The sequence below is a fragment of the Ascidia mentula genome, chromosome 7 (assembly GCF_947561715.1).
Source record: "Ascidia mentula chromosome 7, kaAscMent1.1, whole genome shotgun sequence".
Taxonomy (NCBI): domain Eukaryota; kingdom Metazoa; phylum Chordata; class Ascidiacea; order Phlebobranchia; family Ascidiidae; genus Ascidia; species Ascidia mentula.
In genome coordinates, this window is record NC_138572.1 from 3162216 (window position 1) to 3181208 (window position 18993).

Sequence of the window (18993 nt, forward strand, 5' to 3'; positions counted from 1 at the left end):
TAGCATACTTGCATAAACAGATAATCACCTAAAGAACAAAACAAACAGCAAAGCCCATGTAACTGCTGAGGAATTCATTTTCAGACATTTCGGTTGGAACCACATTCATTCTCAATACGAAAATGTGGTGCTTGTAGGCCACTGTTTGTATTGAAGATTCATAAAACCGTGATTGATGTTCCCAAATTTAAGTACAGGTAAGGCCAATCATTTTCGATGCATAACCTTCACACTGATACTCATGGGAGCTCAGTAAGAAGCACCTGACGAACTTCTTCTAGTGGAACATAGGTGCGAATCACAAATTAGATCGATTGAGAATTTGAACCGTCCAATCTCCTTAGTTGTACGTGCTCCGGTTTGCCCAGGAGAAAAGTTAAACAATTTATTGCAAACGCAAGAACAGTATAACACACACTTCAAAATAAGTTGGCAAAAATTGAACAGCAACAACGAGGTTGTGGAAACCAGATCTGCATAAAACTGGGCTTCTTTTTCCGCTGGGGACTTGAATAGAAAAACTGAGGCATTGGAAAGAGAATAAAAAAACAAGGCTGACGTTCCTCTGGTAAAGTGCTTGCATTTGATTTAATACCACAGTCCCTGCGGAAAGGAGTAGAACTCGTTAACTTTTACAGGCCTTGTGATTCCCGAGGCATGTTTAGCCGCCATTCGTCTGGGCTTTCTGTGCATTTGACGGGTAACCCGTACACAACACACGACATTCCGTTCATATTTTGCATTTTGCAAGCTTTTACCGATGGGCGTACCACATCCGTCAAGTTGGCACCTGAAAAACAAGGTATTTTAATATTGCTGAAATATGGGCAAAGTAATTTCATTGTTAATTGCACACAGAACCACGACAACACCAAATTCTTCGGAGAATCTTTTACAGTTAATGTGAATTTCAGCATACAAGGGTATATGTTAGGACAAACCTTCCATCCACGAAGTTACGCACTTCACCATATACTTGTCAATGTCCTTGTCGGTGACCGTCCATAAGCAAGACAGAACACAAGGGGATCCAGACATAAGGCAGGCAAGTGGCATTCCTGCAAGATAGATACGTTCCTTTAACATGGCAAAAGAGTTTAACAAACAAAACTAGAAGCACAGATGAGCAATTTGCCTGCATGCTAAGAATGGGTGTGGAAAACAATCAGTGAAATAGCAATGCAAAATTGCCATATATCATATTTGTACGAAGGTGCCAGCAGATATTGCTGCAACTTGGGCCATCATATTGCCACACAACCCTTACCTCAAAAAGTATGTGTACTCCTTATTAATGCCCATTTATAAAAGCTGCCTTGCCACAATTTAAAAGTTATTGCGTTGTTGACGTTATTTGTTGGTGTCGTAAAACCTATTTGAATCGAACCGCAAAGCAAACAACTTGCAAAGATGAAACAAAAGTGTTCAACTATGTAACATGTAGAAGATTGAAACAGCATCTTGCCTTCTGGTTCGGTGATGCCAGGTTCGGAGAGTTGACCGCTTCGACATCCCATAAGCAGTGCGCATGCGCGTGAATTCCTGCGCGCTAAAAGTTCACGCGGAATGTAGAGGGAGCCCGAACCGTGGCCAATGTATCTAAATATTTACGCACATTATAAGAATGCATTCCATACATTCGGTGACATAATACCTACACATTACACCACAACCACTGGTCGCTTGTCCTCATAACCAATCGTTAACCATGCCACGTTAATTCATTTACGTGGTCATCAGTTTTGTATGGCACTACGGTTTTGATTAAACAAACTAATGTTTCAAAATATAATTTTTGAAGAAACTTGTTTTTCTTATTTCATACGAAAATAATCATACTAACATGAAGACGTCCTTTTCACCGAGGTAGGAAAAACACTGGTCACGTGTTGGAGCACGTGATATCGTCCCGTCCCACGATTGGATGGAGCGGAACCAATCAGCAAAGCGGTTCTCGGTGTTGGACAAATCGCCCTAACAATCCCAATGGAAAACTTTAAAGCACGCAACGTGTCGCAATCACGTTTTTCGAGCGACTTGCGTCAGCTAAACAAATTCCAAACGGCAACTTGGCTTCAATACATATACAAGACAACGCGTTTCGTCTGGCACTCATGCGCACATGCATACGTGTTTACGTAATATACTGGCGTACATGTTCCGACTGCGTCCCATGTGATGTGGGAACGACCTTTCTGCGCATTCTGTCGCCTGTCTTGGGTCAAAAGGTCAGGGGATTTTTGCGGCATGTAATAGGTGACATTTTTGCATATATGCAAACCGTTAAAACAACCCTAAGTCGGGAAATCTCATAGCATAAGAATGAACTTATGTGCTTTAGATGAGGTCGATATCAGCAAAGTGGGTTATTCGCACGTTAGCCACCAACTTTCTGGTCAAAAGACCATAGATCCAAATGCACAGAATAAGGTACGACTACATCTAGAAGACAATCATGGGCCGACCATATAAGACCAGAGATCAAAGGTATGCAGTTAGACCTCGTTAAACCAAACCCCGCAATCTGTTACAAAACTTCTACAAACCGTTTTCTTTTCATGCATGGCCCTATTATGTTCTGATTTCATTTACCCGCTAAACCAACAAAATGTAACGAAAAAATAGCTAGGATTAACGACGTCTGGCTGTATGATATTAAGTTGTGAAGGAGTCACAGTATTCTAATGACTATGTATTTCATCTCGTATGACTTACCTTGGGGTTTAGTACGTAGGCAGCCAACCTCAGGTCAGCACTAGTTCGGTTTGGCAGTTTTGAAAGCTCGAGTTGCCAAGTCAGGATATCTACTGACGGCATGCGGGATACAGAGTGATTTCGCATGAGCGGAACGGATTCCCACGGCAATGCCTGTAGCTGCTTGTCTAGAATCAAGATGACGTGTCCGCGCTTCTACACATAATGGTTTCGATTAAACCAACAAATAACTAATTTGTTGTAACCATGGACTGTGTTTATAGTATTAGGTATTGAAGTAGGTATACTGCGCTTGGTATTAATGCGCTATTTTCAATATAAACATTTGTAAAAGGTATTCGAGTAACAGAGACCATGGTTTACTTGAAAAGACACGGTAATTTTGAGAAAGTAACACAGTGTTGCTTTGCAGGAAAATTTAGTTTTGCTTTCTAAAACCAACTGATCTGAATGTGATGGAAGAAAATATGAGCATGCGTATAACAAAGACGCCAGGAAATATTATTGACTAAACAATTTGTCGATTCCAGATAATTTACTAGAAAGAACGCGAAGGTTTGGCCTTTTTTTTTCTCACCGTTTTCTCTTACCGTAAGTAATAGGGACGGATTAGGAAAGCTTTCTAAACACAGCACATTATTAAGTACTTTAAAATAGCCGCCTTATGTAAACCAAGGTATCACATAGGTTGAATAAAGGACAATGGTGTAGGCATGCCCTTTTTCAGGCCCCTGCTGTCTGCGTCATCGTATGTATTATTACACAACGTGGAATAAAAAACCATTTGTCTATATTTGTATTGATGGATTTTTGAACTGTGACGTCACGTCCCATACAAGACGTACGTGAAAATAATTATGTTATCACAACAGAATAACTTACATGATGCAATACACTCGCAACCTCAGCTCTCGAAAGTAAAAGTTGAGTTGTAGGAGAAATACATGGGTGATACAGATGGTATAAACAAATGTTCAACAACATTTCAACACGTATTGTTGACGGAGAAGCTATTTTGGGCGTTTTTGGAGAGCCTCTTAAACTATGTCCCATTCGGTATATCGAAATAACTTACGTTTGCAGGGCATCTCCGTAATTCGCGCTGTTCTAATATTCACAACGGATAAACTGTCCATGAAGAAATGGCACAATACTTTACTTTTTTAAGCAGGGTCGCAGAATAAAAAAGTTTGCGAAGCACTGATTTACAACATATTAGCCGGGAATCAGAATCGCAAAACTTCCCATAAAATAATTCGTATCGCAGGCGATAACTTGTTGGGATCACACAAGCCAATAGGTTTTAATGTAGACTCAGGAGAACCATTTAAGAAGGGGATATACCCTAAAATGTGTGCATATAAAAGCTAAAATTTTACCGCAATCGGTTCGAGAAGGCGTGACTGCTCTTCAAAGGACAGAATCGTTTTGATCACGTGACTGGAAGCGTGGCTTTTGACCAATCGGGTGGCGGCTCGGATTTTTTCCTCGACCGAAAAGCTCTCCCAAGCCGAAAGGAATATCTGGACACATTTACTTTTGAATGTATTTTCCAGTGAACATAATTGCAAGGATTTGCAATGAATTTTACGATGGGATAAAGTGCAATATCAAAACTTTAACAAGCAACGACCGTACAGCATTTCATAAAAGAGCCTTGTATGTTTGTATTGAAAAAATGTTTGGATCTTCGATTGCCTTAGACTTCAACCCATCTTGTCGTCATTCGTTGTCAACTATACGTAAGTTAAAATACCGAGGACACATGAAGCGGCAAGGGATTGGTCTTGAAGCAGTTGCAACAGAACTACGCAAACCTCGATATAATTTCGATCGTCCTGTTCTTTCCGCCCGTTGATTTCGCAGACAAGCGAAGCGATGACGTCGACGCCACGCTCTGATTGTTTCCTCGCATCGCCGAGCACGCAGCCGAGCATGACGCCGCGGTGTTCGGCCAGAATCTGTACGGTCCAAAATAAGATTATTACGTGGTAAATTTAGCATGATTACAACATTAAGCATAGGTATGACGTAATCCTTCGTGAGGCGACAACGCGAGGTTCCCTTCAGGTCATATTGCGTTTTGGCTTTGGTTCATTTATTGCGTAATGGCAAAATAGTAATGATTGTGGCGTGACTGCAACACTATACAAGTCCTGATTGTCATGAGAAACTGAAAAAAATATTTTCCATTAGTTGACATCACATTATTTCTGATGAAACGTCATGAAGTGTTTGGGAATTGCTACAAATCCTATGTTTGGTGTGTTTATGGTGCAACTCATTATGGTGTAATGTGTGCAGGGGGCTGAGGTTTATTGAAATACCTCATCGATGGTATAATTGCTCTACCATGCCGTATTGTGATTCAAGCTTTTTCTTGCAACACATATGTTTGTATTGTATTGCATATAAACAGAATTATTAGGTTACTTCCTACATAGCCTTTGCCACACACAAACAAAATTGGTTCCTTAATTTAGCCAGAATCTAGCCCTTTAACAGCCTTTGTTGAAGTCGTAAATCGAAAAAGTTTCAAATTATGACCTCACAAACCAAATTTCTACCTTTCCATCGAAGTTGGCCACGAATTCACCGAGGGTTCGGTCGATATTGCGTTGTTGAGTCCACCACAAGGATTTGTCTTTGCACTTGAGTCCGTCAATATGGCCCTTCAAGATGCACCGAAATTCTTCCATTAATCCGGAAACGTGTGATCCTGGAAGCAAAGTGAGTTGCATCAGAATGCGTAGTTGTAGAAGAAAACTTACACCAATGAACCAACTCATCTGTACAGTGTACGCAATTTATTATTAGCATTTCCTATCCAAACTGCAGAATTTTGTTTCCATAAAATGTAGTTTTTGGACCTTACAGGACAGATAACAATGACTTCCAAATTGCACACCAGAGACAGAGGTATAAAAAACTTATTGAAAACGAAAGTGGGCCATTTCACTTATCATTAAATACAGCTCAGTAGCACTACTAGTGGTTAGTTTTACCGTCGATCTGGATGTGAAATGGTTGCCCTTCACTACGCAGCCTTGTCACCAGAACGTGAGTATTTGAGCCTGAAAAAAACAAAAACTTTTGGAGGTGTTTTACTACCAAGAAATACTACTTAACAATTAACATATGAGGGTGTATGTAAAAGCGCTGTTTCCTTTCTGCTACCATGGAAACAATACGTCACACACTTTACAAGAGAAGATGTGTGGGTATTTTTGATATATTCGCAAATCTTGTCAGGTAATTTTGCCTGTTTACCTTCCTGCACTGTGGACATGAAACAAACTGACCAATCAGGGGGCAGTTTCGCGCACGTGTCTTCCACAAAGGCGCGCGATTGGCGAAAACTGCGAATCACGTGGTGTGACTGCGTGCGTTGGTCCGCACTGGCCAAAATCTTTTCAAACATTTTCTCATCCGGAGCTGAAAAAATATTAATATTACGTGTAATGCTTATTTAATAAAGGGCGTTATTTACCCATTGTAGTTTGGAGTTCGTTTTTTCGCGACCTGAGCATGGCTTTCTGTCGCAGTTTCAAGTTCATGTTGAACACCCATCGGAGCGTGACCCCGATCGACAAAGCGTGACACGCGGCCATGCGGAACGCATCTCGTGATTTATCGCACGAGCGACTATGGTGCAGCGCCAGAAATTGAGCTGCTTGTTTGCACAGGTAAAAGTCCCCTGTTAAAGCAATGCAACCAATCAAAGTTATTGGTTAAAATGTCAAAAGACAGGAAAAAAAACTCTCACAGGAATCGCATTCACTTCACATTTTATATACTATGTATTAGAAACTCTTATGCCTTTATATTCATATTAACTCATAACTGCCACGGTGCAATATATAGTGATAAGACTGACCAGAGGCAATTCCTTTTTCTAACGCTTGAGAAAGATGCTCCTCACATGTAGAGAGTTCAAACTCGGGTGAGCCTGAGGAAGCATGCGAGTCAGCGATGCGCATACAAGCCTATGGAAATGTAATAGATATTTACAGCTGTCGTTTCTTCCACTCCACAAAGCAACAACTTACCAGTGAGTTTCGTAATGGGGAAATATCCCGGACGGTGCTTTCCCTAACGCGTTCAATTTCGTCCGAAATGAGATCTGTATGCAAATATAGCGGAATCATTCGTTTGCAGTAAACATCTAAAAAGGAGTTATTACCCTGATTTCCGGGAGTTGATGACGTTTCGTCGTCTACCATGGCCCCCAACCTAAAAGAGTCGTGTGGTTATTTGAGCAGAGTAAAGTACGCAGGTATGTATCAGTCAAAATCGTTGCTTTTTTGACAAAAAAACAAAACAGAAACGCAGTATGGAAAACCGCAATTTCTTTATTTGGGAACAAGCGCACGTTTCAACAAAACTACAAATCCATATAAAGTCTGTGCAATTGATTATTTAGTGATCGTTGTCCAATTCAAAAATCCGAGCGCCAAAATCCAAGTCTCAAAATTTTAGAACACCGATGACTTTGTGTACTTCTGCTAAATAGAGAATATCAAAAAGCTTTATAATCACCTTGCTTTTCTAGTTTTAACAGGCTTTCTGGTCGGTCTGTCAGTCTAAAAAACACAAAGCCATAGTTGAAATCTATACCAACGAAAATTGAAATCCGAAGCGCGAACCTCTTGTTCCTCGTCAGTGTAGACAGGCCCTTCTGTCGCACGGTGGCGCGCACGAGCACTCTTCCTCGCTTTCATAACATTTTTGGTGGCGCTGGTCTTCGACCTGGTGCGTCGTGTAGTTATCGACGGAGTGCTCTAAACCAGATATTTTTAGGTTCAAGTTGCACACGTTAGGCATTTGTGTTAGGCAAAACAGCAAAGAAATCAACGTTCCCCTTCTGTGTTGAGTGCTTTTCAAAGTGATAGTACGTAATAAAGAACCAAACTATGTGAAATATTATGCGTAAATTGTTTCAACCTGTTGCTTCAACATAAAAAAGCTTCTGGTTGACACAAAATCACAGTAAAATTGCTGGACCTTGGACTGCTATGTCGAAGTATAGATAAATTATTTTTGTTCGAACTACAAAATTCGAAAAAACAATATCAGAATTCCTACAGCGTCCAAAACACAGCTCTGCTAACTGTTCCGTTCTAGAACATATACCAAACAACCAAGAAAGTAATTAATACCTCGGGTATCGTGATGGAAGGTGTGTCGGCTTCGTCAGAAGACAAGCTGAATATGACTCGCCGTGTGCGTTTTGTCTTGCTCGTTGACTTACTCTCTGGCACCCATTCGTCATCGCCGTCCGAATCACTTAGGTTCGGTACCGGAAGCTTGCCTCTGGTCTAATGACACAAAAATACAAAGTTTTGATATCTGCCTGTTTTGACCTGAAACGCACTGATTATGGATTGACAAATAGTGAAGGTGGAGACAGGTCAGTGCGAATATATAAAACAGTATATACAGTGGTGTGGTTTATTTTTATTTCCAGGTTATCCTCCTACATACATAAACCCAAGGGAAAACCTGACCGGGTTTCGAATCCAGGTATCCCTGAGTACGAATCCAGGTCAGGTTTTCCATTTTGTGTGACGTTGCTAATCGACGACCTAAATGCAGTATGTTCATATAAACAACTTAAGTTCGAAAAATAAACAGCAGCCAGGTGTACAACTACGCACTGCAGAATAAATCCAGCAGAAAAGAAGGCAATTATTTATGTTTAAGTTTATCGTTGAAAACCAACCTTTTTCACCGTCTTTGAGGACTTGGTTGAAAGTGTGACGTCAGGAACCGCGGAATCGTTGAAAATCTCAAATTTTTTATTAGTCGCAGTTTTGCTGGGAGCCGGTTTCTTCACGGAGGTACGAGTTGCTTGACGTGGGCGACTGCAGAAAAATACAAGTGATATAAGATACAGCAGCACTTACTCCAAATACAACAGAAGTGATTAAGTAGTTATAGCTGATCCTGTTAACATACCTTTTTACTTGTGGTGTTTTATACTCGCTAGTTGATAGAGTCGACTTTATTCGTCTTTTTTTGGATGGTAATTTCACTGGAGTGTTGAATTGTGTTAAATCAACAACTTCTGGTGCGATTTTGGGCGTTGGTGCCTGTACTTTTTCCAGTGGCGGCCTGAAATGAAGCAAAGCATTGGTAACATCGTTTTGCACTAAAGGACTAATAAAGTGGCAAAACAAGTGTTACAACCCGTCCATTTTCGAAAATTTTAAGCTAATATGTAATGAACAGAACATGTGAACTAAAAATAAATTTATTCGGGCAACGCAGGCACTTCGCACCAGAAGAAAAACACTAAATGTGAAATTTATACCGGTAACAATTCCGACACGGGTACGTGTTTAGAAACACTGATAAAAAGCATTTCGTTCACACAATGTCAATTTGATTGTATTCCCATTCGGTATGTTACAACAAACACACCATGGTGTTTTGCCCTCAGCGCTATCGGTTACCAAGCAGATCCGTTAGGCCATAGTGCGCTCCACAGTGGTTCGTCTCTGTTGTTTGGTACCCAACAGATCGACGTTGACCGGAACGGTACCACAAAGTGGAAATTAGTGTGCCTGCTAGTGTTAAAGCAAGCACAGTGCCACTCAACAGCTGCACTGATGAGACCTCACAGGTCGAAACAGTGCGTGTAAACACCCTGTCTGCAGCTCTCCAATATTATGGCTTTTTTGCACATATAAACACACCCTAGTTTTTGCGTTTACACATAATTTAGTTTCTTTTATGAAATTCTCACTTCAAATCTGGGACTTTCTGGTCTACAAGTGTTAGTTTTTCCATTTTGCTCCCAATAGTAACTGAAACTTCGGTTTCCTTGTTGAGATTAAACTTGGCAAGGGCATCGATTACCTTGTTGCTATCCATTGAAACACCTGAACATGTAACTTATACCATTAACATTAATTCTGCTGCAACAAAAAGCCTAAAAATATGGCATTAAAATCATTTTGTTTACCTGTTAGGTTGGGTTGCACAGCTTTCAGTAGCAATTTTCCTGCAGTAAGATTCACTTCGGCAACTGTTGTTGTTTTACGAATGTCAACAGGATTTGCTAAACAGATAAGAAACCTTTCAGGTGACAAACAGTGTTTTAAGTCGTGCACCGACAACACATACATATGCTTAAAGGTTTTATGAAATTTTGTGTATCAAGATATATCACAGCTGGTACCTGCCATTTTCTGTAGAGCATTCCTCACAAAGAAGGTTGCAGACTTTAAATCACCAATGTTGTAGTAAACTTTCGCCAAACCAACAGTCACATTAAAATATTCAGTGGACAGTGCTGCAAATAATCATAGTCTTTTATTTTGTTGCAGTATTTTGGTTTTCTATCACATCACATGACAAGTTGTTACAATTTTGTACAAGTTACAATACGACAGTAGTTTAGCCCTTTTGAACATGGATAAATTTCCCACCTGTACATCCTTTGTCTTTTGGTTCCACTTCTCCAAACATCTAAAATTATGTTAATATTTGAAAAAAAAAATTTTTTTTGGCAAATAATTTTATCAGAAGCTTACGTTCATCACTTCAGATACAATCAATTGTCCTTTCCCAGGAATGTAACTGGCTGCATTTTCAAGAACTCTTATCGATTCTGCTGTCGTGCTGGTGGCCTGAAGGGAAACAAACTCTTTTTGAGATCTTTATATAATAAGCAAAGTGAAGCCAATAATATGAATTGTATAAGCTGCAGACAGATGGCCACTGTTTCGACCTAAAAGGCCTAATCAGTGCAGCTGGTGTGACTATCAGACGACTTTGCTGACCAAACGGCCAAGCAAAGACGTCCGCTTTGTGGTTTACGTCGAAACAGTGACCATCTGTCTGCAGCTTACACTATATATAATGTTCTGAAACTGAAATTAAAAACCAATACAACTACATCAAATAATAATCAAAAAAATAGAACAGTTTATTTAATAAAGCAAGATATTACAACCACCAACCTCCAAATGACTGGCACTGCTAAGAGCCAACTGACATCGCTGCTTTATCAAAAGAAAATTCCTACATGAAGAACACTCGCATTTGCTGTCATGCCGGAAAATAGACTTGTTATCAGGTTTTGTTGGCTTCCTTTTCTTGGACAGGGCTGGACTAGACATGATGTTGTATTCTTTGGTAAAGATGTTTGTTTTCATGTCAACTGGCAATGTTGACACTGGTACACTGTCTTCTTCCGAATCAGGGTTTTCATTATGTAGTTCCATAACGCTGCTGTTGTTCAAAGCTGCTTCTAATTCTTCGTTCTCTAAATCTTCGTTAGCTGCATGATGATGACCATATCGTTACCATTATAAATGCCCATGTGCGCTTAATTTCAATAGGCTTTAAATGAGGAACTGCTAAACCAGGATTTTTGTAAAACCGAGTACATCTGTTTGTAAGTTGACAACAATTAATACTGATTATTTCCTGTTTTTCATTGCAATACTTATTTTTAATGTTTCTATGTCTTTGATAATGGTTTGTATGTTATAATTATTCCAGCCGGTCTAACTAAGGGTGTAGTTCATCAATATAATGTGAATGGTTGAAATTTACTTGCACTGGTAGAGAACAACTTGTGTCTTCTTTTCTTGGATGTAGTGGAGTGGTCGACATATTCAAGGATGTCTTTACAAATGCTGATCTCCTCCTGAACTCTAGTGTGGTCTCTTTCCATTTGAACACACTTTGTCATCAACAATTGGAACTGCAACTCCCTAAATATGTGTATCAGTAAAAATAGCCACCAAATCTTGTAACATTGGTGCCATTTTATAATACATGTAAATTATAACCAAATGGATTCAAAATTTGGCAAATGACTGAAGAGTAGCATTTAATTACTGTCAAAACAAGTATGTGATGCTGCGTACATACAACAATTTATTCTGCCCAATTTCAAGTGCATACATAATTCACACAACAGAAGCCAAAAAAATTTTTTTTTTTTTTACAGTGAACATTTTTGTTGGCTGGGTCCCATGAAATAGCTGATGATATTTAGAAAATTTAGTGCTCTTTTTAACTGGATTGAAAAGCCGCAAGTTAGAATACAAATAAAATAGATATCAGAACTGAAACTAAGAGAACTTCCAAATTTACAACCCTTGTGCAAGTTCAGGGCCTTTATGAAACTTTACCTTTCTGGGAGTAAGTAATGTCTTGTCAACATAATTCCCTCAACAATTTTACAGAAAGCAAACTTGAGTGATCCAACTAACATCCATAACTCAGCCACTCTGTGCAAACCATCGATCAAATCCAACAGCAGCTCAAACTGTCGCACCATGTCGTTGGTTGATTCTTTAGGTAAAAAAGAGTTGGGATTTGGTAGAAGAAATGCAATGATGGCATAAGTTTTTGCCGAAACGTTTTAAACATGGCAATGTTAGTGACATTATAGGCCAGTTTTTTTATTCTGAGAAATGCAATTCTGTTTATGCAATAGAGGCAATAATGTTTTTTTAAGTAAGTTGCAGACAATTGTGCTTTAAAGTCAAAATGTTGGCAGTCTATAGATGATTAACAAGTATGGTGTCATTGTAAGTCGTGGCATTTATGTGCTCGACTGAATGCTTTAGTGTTTAAAAACATTGCATAAAAATAAAAAAATATAGTCTTGTCACCTTTAGTTTTTCGTCCAATCCTTGGGGGTGCACTGTTATCGTTGGATTCGAACATTTGCAACATCTAAAAGGTAAGAGTTTCACAAAATTATTTTTCAGAAATAATCAATATATTCTTTTTGTACGTTAAAAGAGCCTGGTAGAGACTGGTCCAACACCATTGCTATAGTTTGAGTTCCCTGTACAGCTTCACTCAAGAGGTGTTTGCTGTTGAAGTCGCCCGTCTCACGTGCTGCAGTGACAATGGTCATGTCAGACATGAGAAGTTGAACCCTTGCCGAAGCCACAGTGGAGGCGTGGGATACTCGGCGGTGGTCAGCATCGATAAACTCACTGTTTGTGATTTGGTTCATCAATTTTGTGGCAAGTGGGACCTGTGGCGAATTTTGATGAGATTATTGGACTTTGGTAAACATAGAAAATAACTTGGAGTTATTTCTTGTGTAAAAGATTTTGTTGGTTGTAGACACTTGGATGAAACATACCCAATGTCAATACAGTAAATATCCTAAAGTACTGTCCTTTGAGGCCTACCATAAATATTACGCCACAAAAGGACAGTACTTTATGATGACCAATACAGGACTTGTTTGACAAAATAAACAGAAAATGTTCCATTTCAAGTCCAGAGTGTGGGGGGCAACTCATGGTCAATGCTGTTAAATATATTTTTTCACAAGCAAATAGTTGTTTTCGTTTTAGCTTTACCTGTTGCAAGGTAATTGTAACTTGTAGCATTGCACATTGAGCATCCATAGTTATTTGATTTTTAAGTTTTTGGATCTTTTCTGGCCTTTCATTGCTTTGTGACACACATTTGCCAAACTCTGAAAGATAGAAAGCGTTATGTGCAGAAGTCTGGTTTGCATGCTCACATGAAAGTCAGGATTGTGAAAGTGTTCCAACGAAAAGTTAGATCTTCAAAGTGCATTAACTGTAAGTATTAACCCATATTGTTCCATTCACCCTTAAAATGTGTTACAAAAAAACATAGCAAAAAAATAATGATTTTACAGATTTTAGCAAAAATGCTGATGGTAATTCATGCCTGGGAATACTTTTCAGATACCCTTACTCACTTTCAGTCAGTTGATGAATTTCTTTGGACACTTTAAGTGCTAAAGAAGATAGTCCAAATTGCAAAAGAATTTGAACCATCCTGCACTGTGTTGTAACCAAATGTACAAACAACAGTGGATCGTTGTCTGCTTTATCTATGTGAACATTACAAACATGGTTATTGACTTTAATAATTTCAAAATAGTTTTCTTTAATGTTTTATGTACATTACCTGTGCTAATTTTTTCCTTGAGCAAATCTTCCACCAATTTGTAGGTTTTTAAAGCGTCGAAGATCTGGAAACAAAAATTGTGCATTTTATCAGAAACATATTTTACTTGTGGAAAGTTAGAAACATATTTACTTGCAAAATGTAAACTTTTTTGCTTTTTTAGCACAAGTAAAATATAATTTAATAGTCTTGTCAGACAAATTGGAAAATTTTACATATCATACATGGCCTCTGAGTTGTAGTATGACTGCAATCACTCTGAGGGACTGAATCGTTTCGACTTGGTATTTCATTTCCAAATAGTTATTCTCATAAGCCACATGGCAGCCTTCAACAATTTCCAGCAATTTGTTGCAACTAAATGGAGGAATAGCGGCATCCCACTTGAGGGAGCTAAAGGGCCCGTTATTGACAAAACTGCATTGCTGTCTACTTTTCCATACCTGTATGATATGAAATTTTAAGTTCAGCTGCAAGTTTGGCGCTAAGTGTTAATAAAGCGTCAACACATTTTTTGTGTGTACACTTTTCAAATCAATATTTCTGCAAATAACATCATCAACTAATTATTTCTTTTGATAATTTGAAAAAACAAAAACATTATGACTTTAAGCATATACTTGTAAAAAATAGAAAAAAAGTGTATTACCTTAGATAAGTCAGCTTCCCAAATACAGAGAAATTGTGTAAACCTTGCCAATAGGACAAGTTCCCAGTTTATTTTCACATTGTCAAGCAAAGACAGAGCAGTTGTGCTAAGTGTTAGTGGGGTGCTAAAAATGATGAGTTACATGTTAAACAAATTGCTTTGTCATAAAAAAAACAACACAGTTAACATGGTCTAAATATGCTGTATTTTGCCGAGCCTATTAACAATTTTATACGTAATATACAGTTTGAACTCACAGTAGAAACTTACCAATGATACTTCAAAACTGAGGACCACGAGTGGAGCAAAAAAGACATAAGACATTGTGCTGTTGTCAGTTCTTTTGTTTGAGTCTTTGATAGTTCAATAATTTTTCTGAGTACGTGAAATTCTTCTGTAGGTGGTTGTTGTCTAAAAGTGTTTAAATACATTATTCCATTATGAACAAACTAATGTTTTATGGATTAAAAGGCCTTTTTATAGATAGGTTTGCTTTTGCGCGCAAAAAATATATTTGTTGTAATTTATTTTTGCATAAACACTGCGTCAATCCTTTCAAAAGATGAGTGCAAAACCTGTAATTATTATCCAGTCATTGATGTATGCAATGACACTTACTTACCGAAAGGATTTGGAAATAGCAAGCTCATGAAACAATGAACACAGCACTGAAGGTGTGGACATTTCAGGTGGCAGATAGTCAGCGATTGTTTCGGAATTCACACTATTTGGTGAATTTGGTTCTGCCACCCATGATATTTTGCAGCGCAACCATGCATCAACCTTGTGGGGAAAAATAGACATGACTTAAGGACAATACAACACTGGGTGATATGCAACTGTCATTATTGGATACAAAATGAATGCTGATAGATTGGAGGTATAATAGTTGTGGCATCTGATACATAACTAGATTCAACTAGATAACACTAAATCCAAAGCTAGGTTTTATTACACCCTCTGAGCAATCCTGACTTATATACAAAAATATTTGTGTTTTTTTTGTTTCTCAACTCACATAAAACACTATTTGAAAAATATTTGTTCATCGATTAAAGTTGTTCAAAAATGTGCGTGTTTTACCAGCTCCTTTGTTTCTGGTTTTGGGGCGATGTAGAACACAGATTGTGCGGCAAATTTCATGCCATCTTGGGGTCGGTTTACATGTCTGTGGATACTGCACAGTAGCGGTGTAATTCTCACAATCTACAACAGAACATGTGAATATTTATATGTAAAAGTTACACGGAGAGTGTATTGCATCGGATGCTTAGGCATACACACAAAAACCTACTCGGAAAAGAGTAAGAGCAAAAATACAGTGACTTCTGCAATACTTTTGGTATATACACAATATTATTAGAATTGTGTAAGCTGCATACAGATGACCACTGTTTCGACCTAAAAGGTCTCATCAGTGCAGCTGGTGTGACTATCGGACGACTTTGGTGACCAAACGGCCAAGCAAAGACTTCCACTTTGTGGTGACTATACAATCACCGTCATCCGGTGGGAACCAAACTAGGTGCAACCTTATGGCGAAAACAAGGTGGAAACACTATGGCCAAGCAAATCTTAACGAATAGTGCCGTCAGGCCCCATTATTGGCTGAACTTTGCTTATATTATTAGAATTGTTTCACAAACTCACAATAACCGATAACAAAATAATTTCACCTTTTTGCAACTTTTCAAAGTAAAAGATAGCTGAAGACTTTTCACAGATAATGAAACAACTTTTTCCATGAGACGTTTGCATTTGGACTTCACCACAAAGATGCACATGTTGTGTATGCAATCCACTAAAGCAAATAACACCACTATACAAACTGCTTATAAAACCACTGAAGCTACGTGTACCTATATTACAATAAATAGCACTCTTTCAAAGCTTACTTTAAAATAAAAATATATGCACTTACAGATAAAGTCTGTGGTCGTTGAACAAAATTTGCTGAATGATTCTTCGATTGCATCAAGAACATTCAACATACAATCTATAGAATGTTTTTTCATATCATTGTCATTCTGGTGTAATATTAATTGATTGAGGCAGAACACAGTCTTCATTGTTACGTCTGCATCAACAACCTGGAACACACATCAATATGACATAATATTGTATCTTTAGGGCTTGGACATAAAACTAGATCGTAGAATACCTGGTTTTGTTTAAAGGCATCAAGGCAGCACATTTTGCAAAGGATTGATGCAACTTTGTTCCACTACAAGTACATACAGTAATATTACAATTTTTTTGAAAGGGATTTAAAACATATTTTTTTGCAGACTCAAACAACATACTTGAAGGACTGATGCTTGTGTGTGCTTTGTATGTGACAAGTGCTTGATGATTTCATTGTACACCTGAGAAAAAAATTACAGTTTTTGATATATTAAAACTGCTAGAATACCATAAACTATCGGCGAATGCTAACCTTGCATGATACTTTGCATATCATTTCTTGGTCTGCTTGAGAGTAATCTGAAAAACATGATTTTTTTGTTTCTGTAGACACAGCTCAATTATTATAAACTTCCACACATAAAATTTTACACTTACCCACAAGCACTCCCGACAGAGCTAAAAAGGAATCATACAATTGCTGGTATAACACAAGCACAGTTTTAACATCCTGTAGAAAACATGTAGAGCTATCCCGACCCAACACAGCAAACAAACAGAGAAATGTTGAAAGCACTTTAGTGGCACAATTGATTTCTTTGATTTGAACTTTTCTGCTTGTTTTGTCACAATAGTATTCCAATTGTTCACCAACAGTGCAGAGTAATTGCGCAACATGCATTAGGTGACAAACACAGTGATGTTCCGATATGTGCGGAACACACCAGTTCATTAAAGTGCAGAAGAATTGGCTGAATGATGATTCATTGCCTAAAACAAAAAAAATTCACATATTTATGAATTACAGCACAGCTGATGTATAGCATAATTTTTTTTCAGTAGAAGCTTTTAAACCAGACATTTTCAGTAAAGAAATGCTTGTGATATATTAAAGTTATAAAAATCACCTGAAAGAGCACTCAGCACAACTCCATTGACTTTACATGAAATGATTTTAAGGTGATCACATTGACCTTTGTGGCAGCCACATTTTACATTCTGGGTTTTAAGGCTGTTCAGTTTTAAAGCCACATAGTACAAAACCTAAACAAAAATTAGTATAAGTATATATACACTCTACACTGTTCCAGATATTTGGAGTAGATGTTCATTAGGTTGATATTAGGTTTATTTTTACCTGGTTGTTACATTTCTGATTAGAAGACAAGTTTAGAAGATTGTCTGATATTACTCTGGTCTCCTCAACAATTTGCCTGATAAAATACGCACAGTTGTTAATATAATATTAAAGTTTAAATGGAATTTAATTTTCTCTTTACATATCCTATGTATGCTATGCTACCATCTGCCTAGATCAAAAATAAGCTTAACAACTGTGTTACTTTGACCAGTTAAAAAAATTCCTATGCCATTTGTTGTGTAGTAAAAATCAGATAAAAGACTTTTGGGTGATTTTGACATCATAAGTTCTAAGTGCTACTTTGGCCGTATTGAAAAACATATATACTTTATTTGAAAAGACAGGCACACAAATTGGAAAAATGCATGTTTCTCAAAAAAAAGTGTATAAAACAGTGAATTTTTTGAGACACTGCTATTGAAAATATGCAAAATTCCTAAAAATAAGCACGAAACAGCAACCCTGCATTTTTGTCAAACTTGTGGATATTATATTAAATACACCAGAGAATTTATTGCAATCAACAAACTTTTAAGCTTACCTGGATTCTGTTTTTTTAATGAGGTGATAAGCCAACTTTTCAAGACCACCGTCTGGCACTGAACCCAGGTTTGGGCTTTCACCAACAAGATATTTTAGGCATTCAATACAAACTTTTACAGTGTCCAAAAATTGGTCATTAGCACTTATGGAATCAAGGCTCTGCAATGTTTAAAAACACTGATTGTAAGTTTGTCACAATAACTCACATCACAAAAAATATTTATGACAAAGGAAAAACTGCATACTCACCACTGTGGTATGGTGTAAGATTGTGTAAACAGATTCAGTTGGTTTCCCATTGGAAGACCTTAGTTTACTCTAAAAAATGCGTAAGATTGTTTGTTTTCTGATTGTAACAGTACAATTGTAAAACCATACTCAGGTAGCTATAGAGCAAGATTGTTATCACAAATTACAATTTGGCAGTGCTACAAATGATCATTGTCAGGCGACAATGAAAAACATAAGTCCTTTTGACACATTTTCAAAATTTTTGTCAGCAATCCACAAAGAAAAAAATAATACAATAATACATAAATGTAAAACATTAACTAATATGTGCATTAGTATACAAATTGTTGTTTAATCTGCACAAGATTGTTTTTTGGATCTGTAAGTGGAACATTGCTATTCAGTTTATTTAAGGCATTGTCAATTGCGCTAAAGGTTAATGAACTGAAATTCCATTCTTTAGTATCAAATGAGAAAAATTCACACAAAATACCAGGTACTTGGTTCCTTGCTGGGGTATTAAGTTTAGATGATCATCAAGATAAGCTATCAACGATTCCATCAAGATAAACTATCAGATCCAAAACAACTATTTGTCGTTTTAGCGCCTAACCTTTGAAAAAGTGCATCAATTTGGTATATAATACAGTTCCAAAAAAACATA

General features: G+C 37.7%; 1 protein-coding gene across 1 annotated transcript; it reads right to left on the reverse strand.

Annotated features, from left to right (window-relative positions):
* Positions 1 to 434: 434 nt before the first annotated feature.
* LOC145908347 (uncharacterized) lies at positions 435 to 18940 on the reverse strand. Its single transcript, XM_082995608.1, has 48 exons — positions 18823 to 18940; positions 18348 to 18416; positions 18097 to 18257; positions 17553 to 17628; positions 17323 to 17458; positions 16853 to 17185; positions 16728 to 16774; positions 16594 to 16656; positions 16452 to 16514; positions 16212 to 16380; positions 15967 to 16091; positions 15374 to 15496; positions 14913 to 15073; positions 14561 to 14701; positions 14291 to 14414; positions 13866 to 14084; positions 13642 to 13705; positions 13430 to 13564; positions 13059 to 13177; positions 12476 to 12724; positions 12351 to 12414; positions 11865 to 12027; positions 11281 to 11441; positions 10683 to 11002; positions 10254 to 10349; positions 10149 to 10188; positions 9899 to 10012; positions 9683 to 9778; positions 9464 to 9599; positions 8674 to 8829; positions 8438 to 8579; positions 7875 to 8033; positions 7362 to 7496; positions 7255 to 7298; positions 6899 to 6948; positions 6765 to 6838; positions 6593 to 6701; positions 6206 to 6412; positions 5986 to 6150; positions 5721 to 5789; positions 5283 to 5434; positions 4533 to 4676; positions 4095 to 4238; positions 2716 to 2910; positions 1844 to 1974; positions 1466 to 1599; positions 942 to 1058; positions 435 to 790 (listed from the first exon to the last, which is right to left on the reverse strand). Exons 1-48 carry the CDS (start codon positions 18889 to 18891, stop codon positions 633 to 635), a joined length of 6321 nt encoding a protein of 2106 aa, XP_082851734.1. The 5' UTR covers positions 18892 to 18940; the 3' UTR covers positions 435 to 632.
* Between the last annotated feature and the right edge of the window lie 53 nt (positions 18941 to 18993).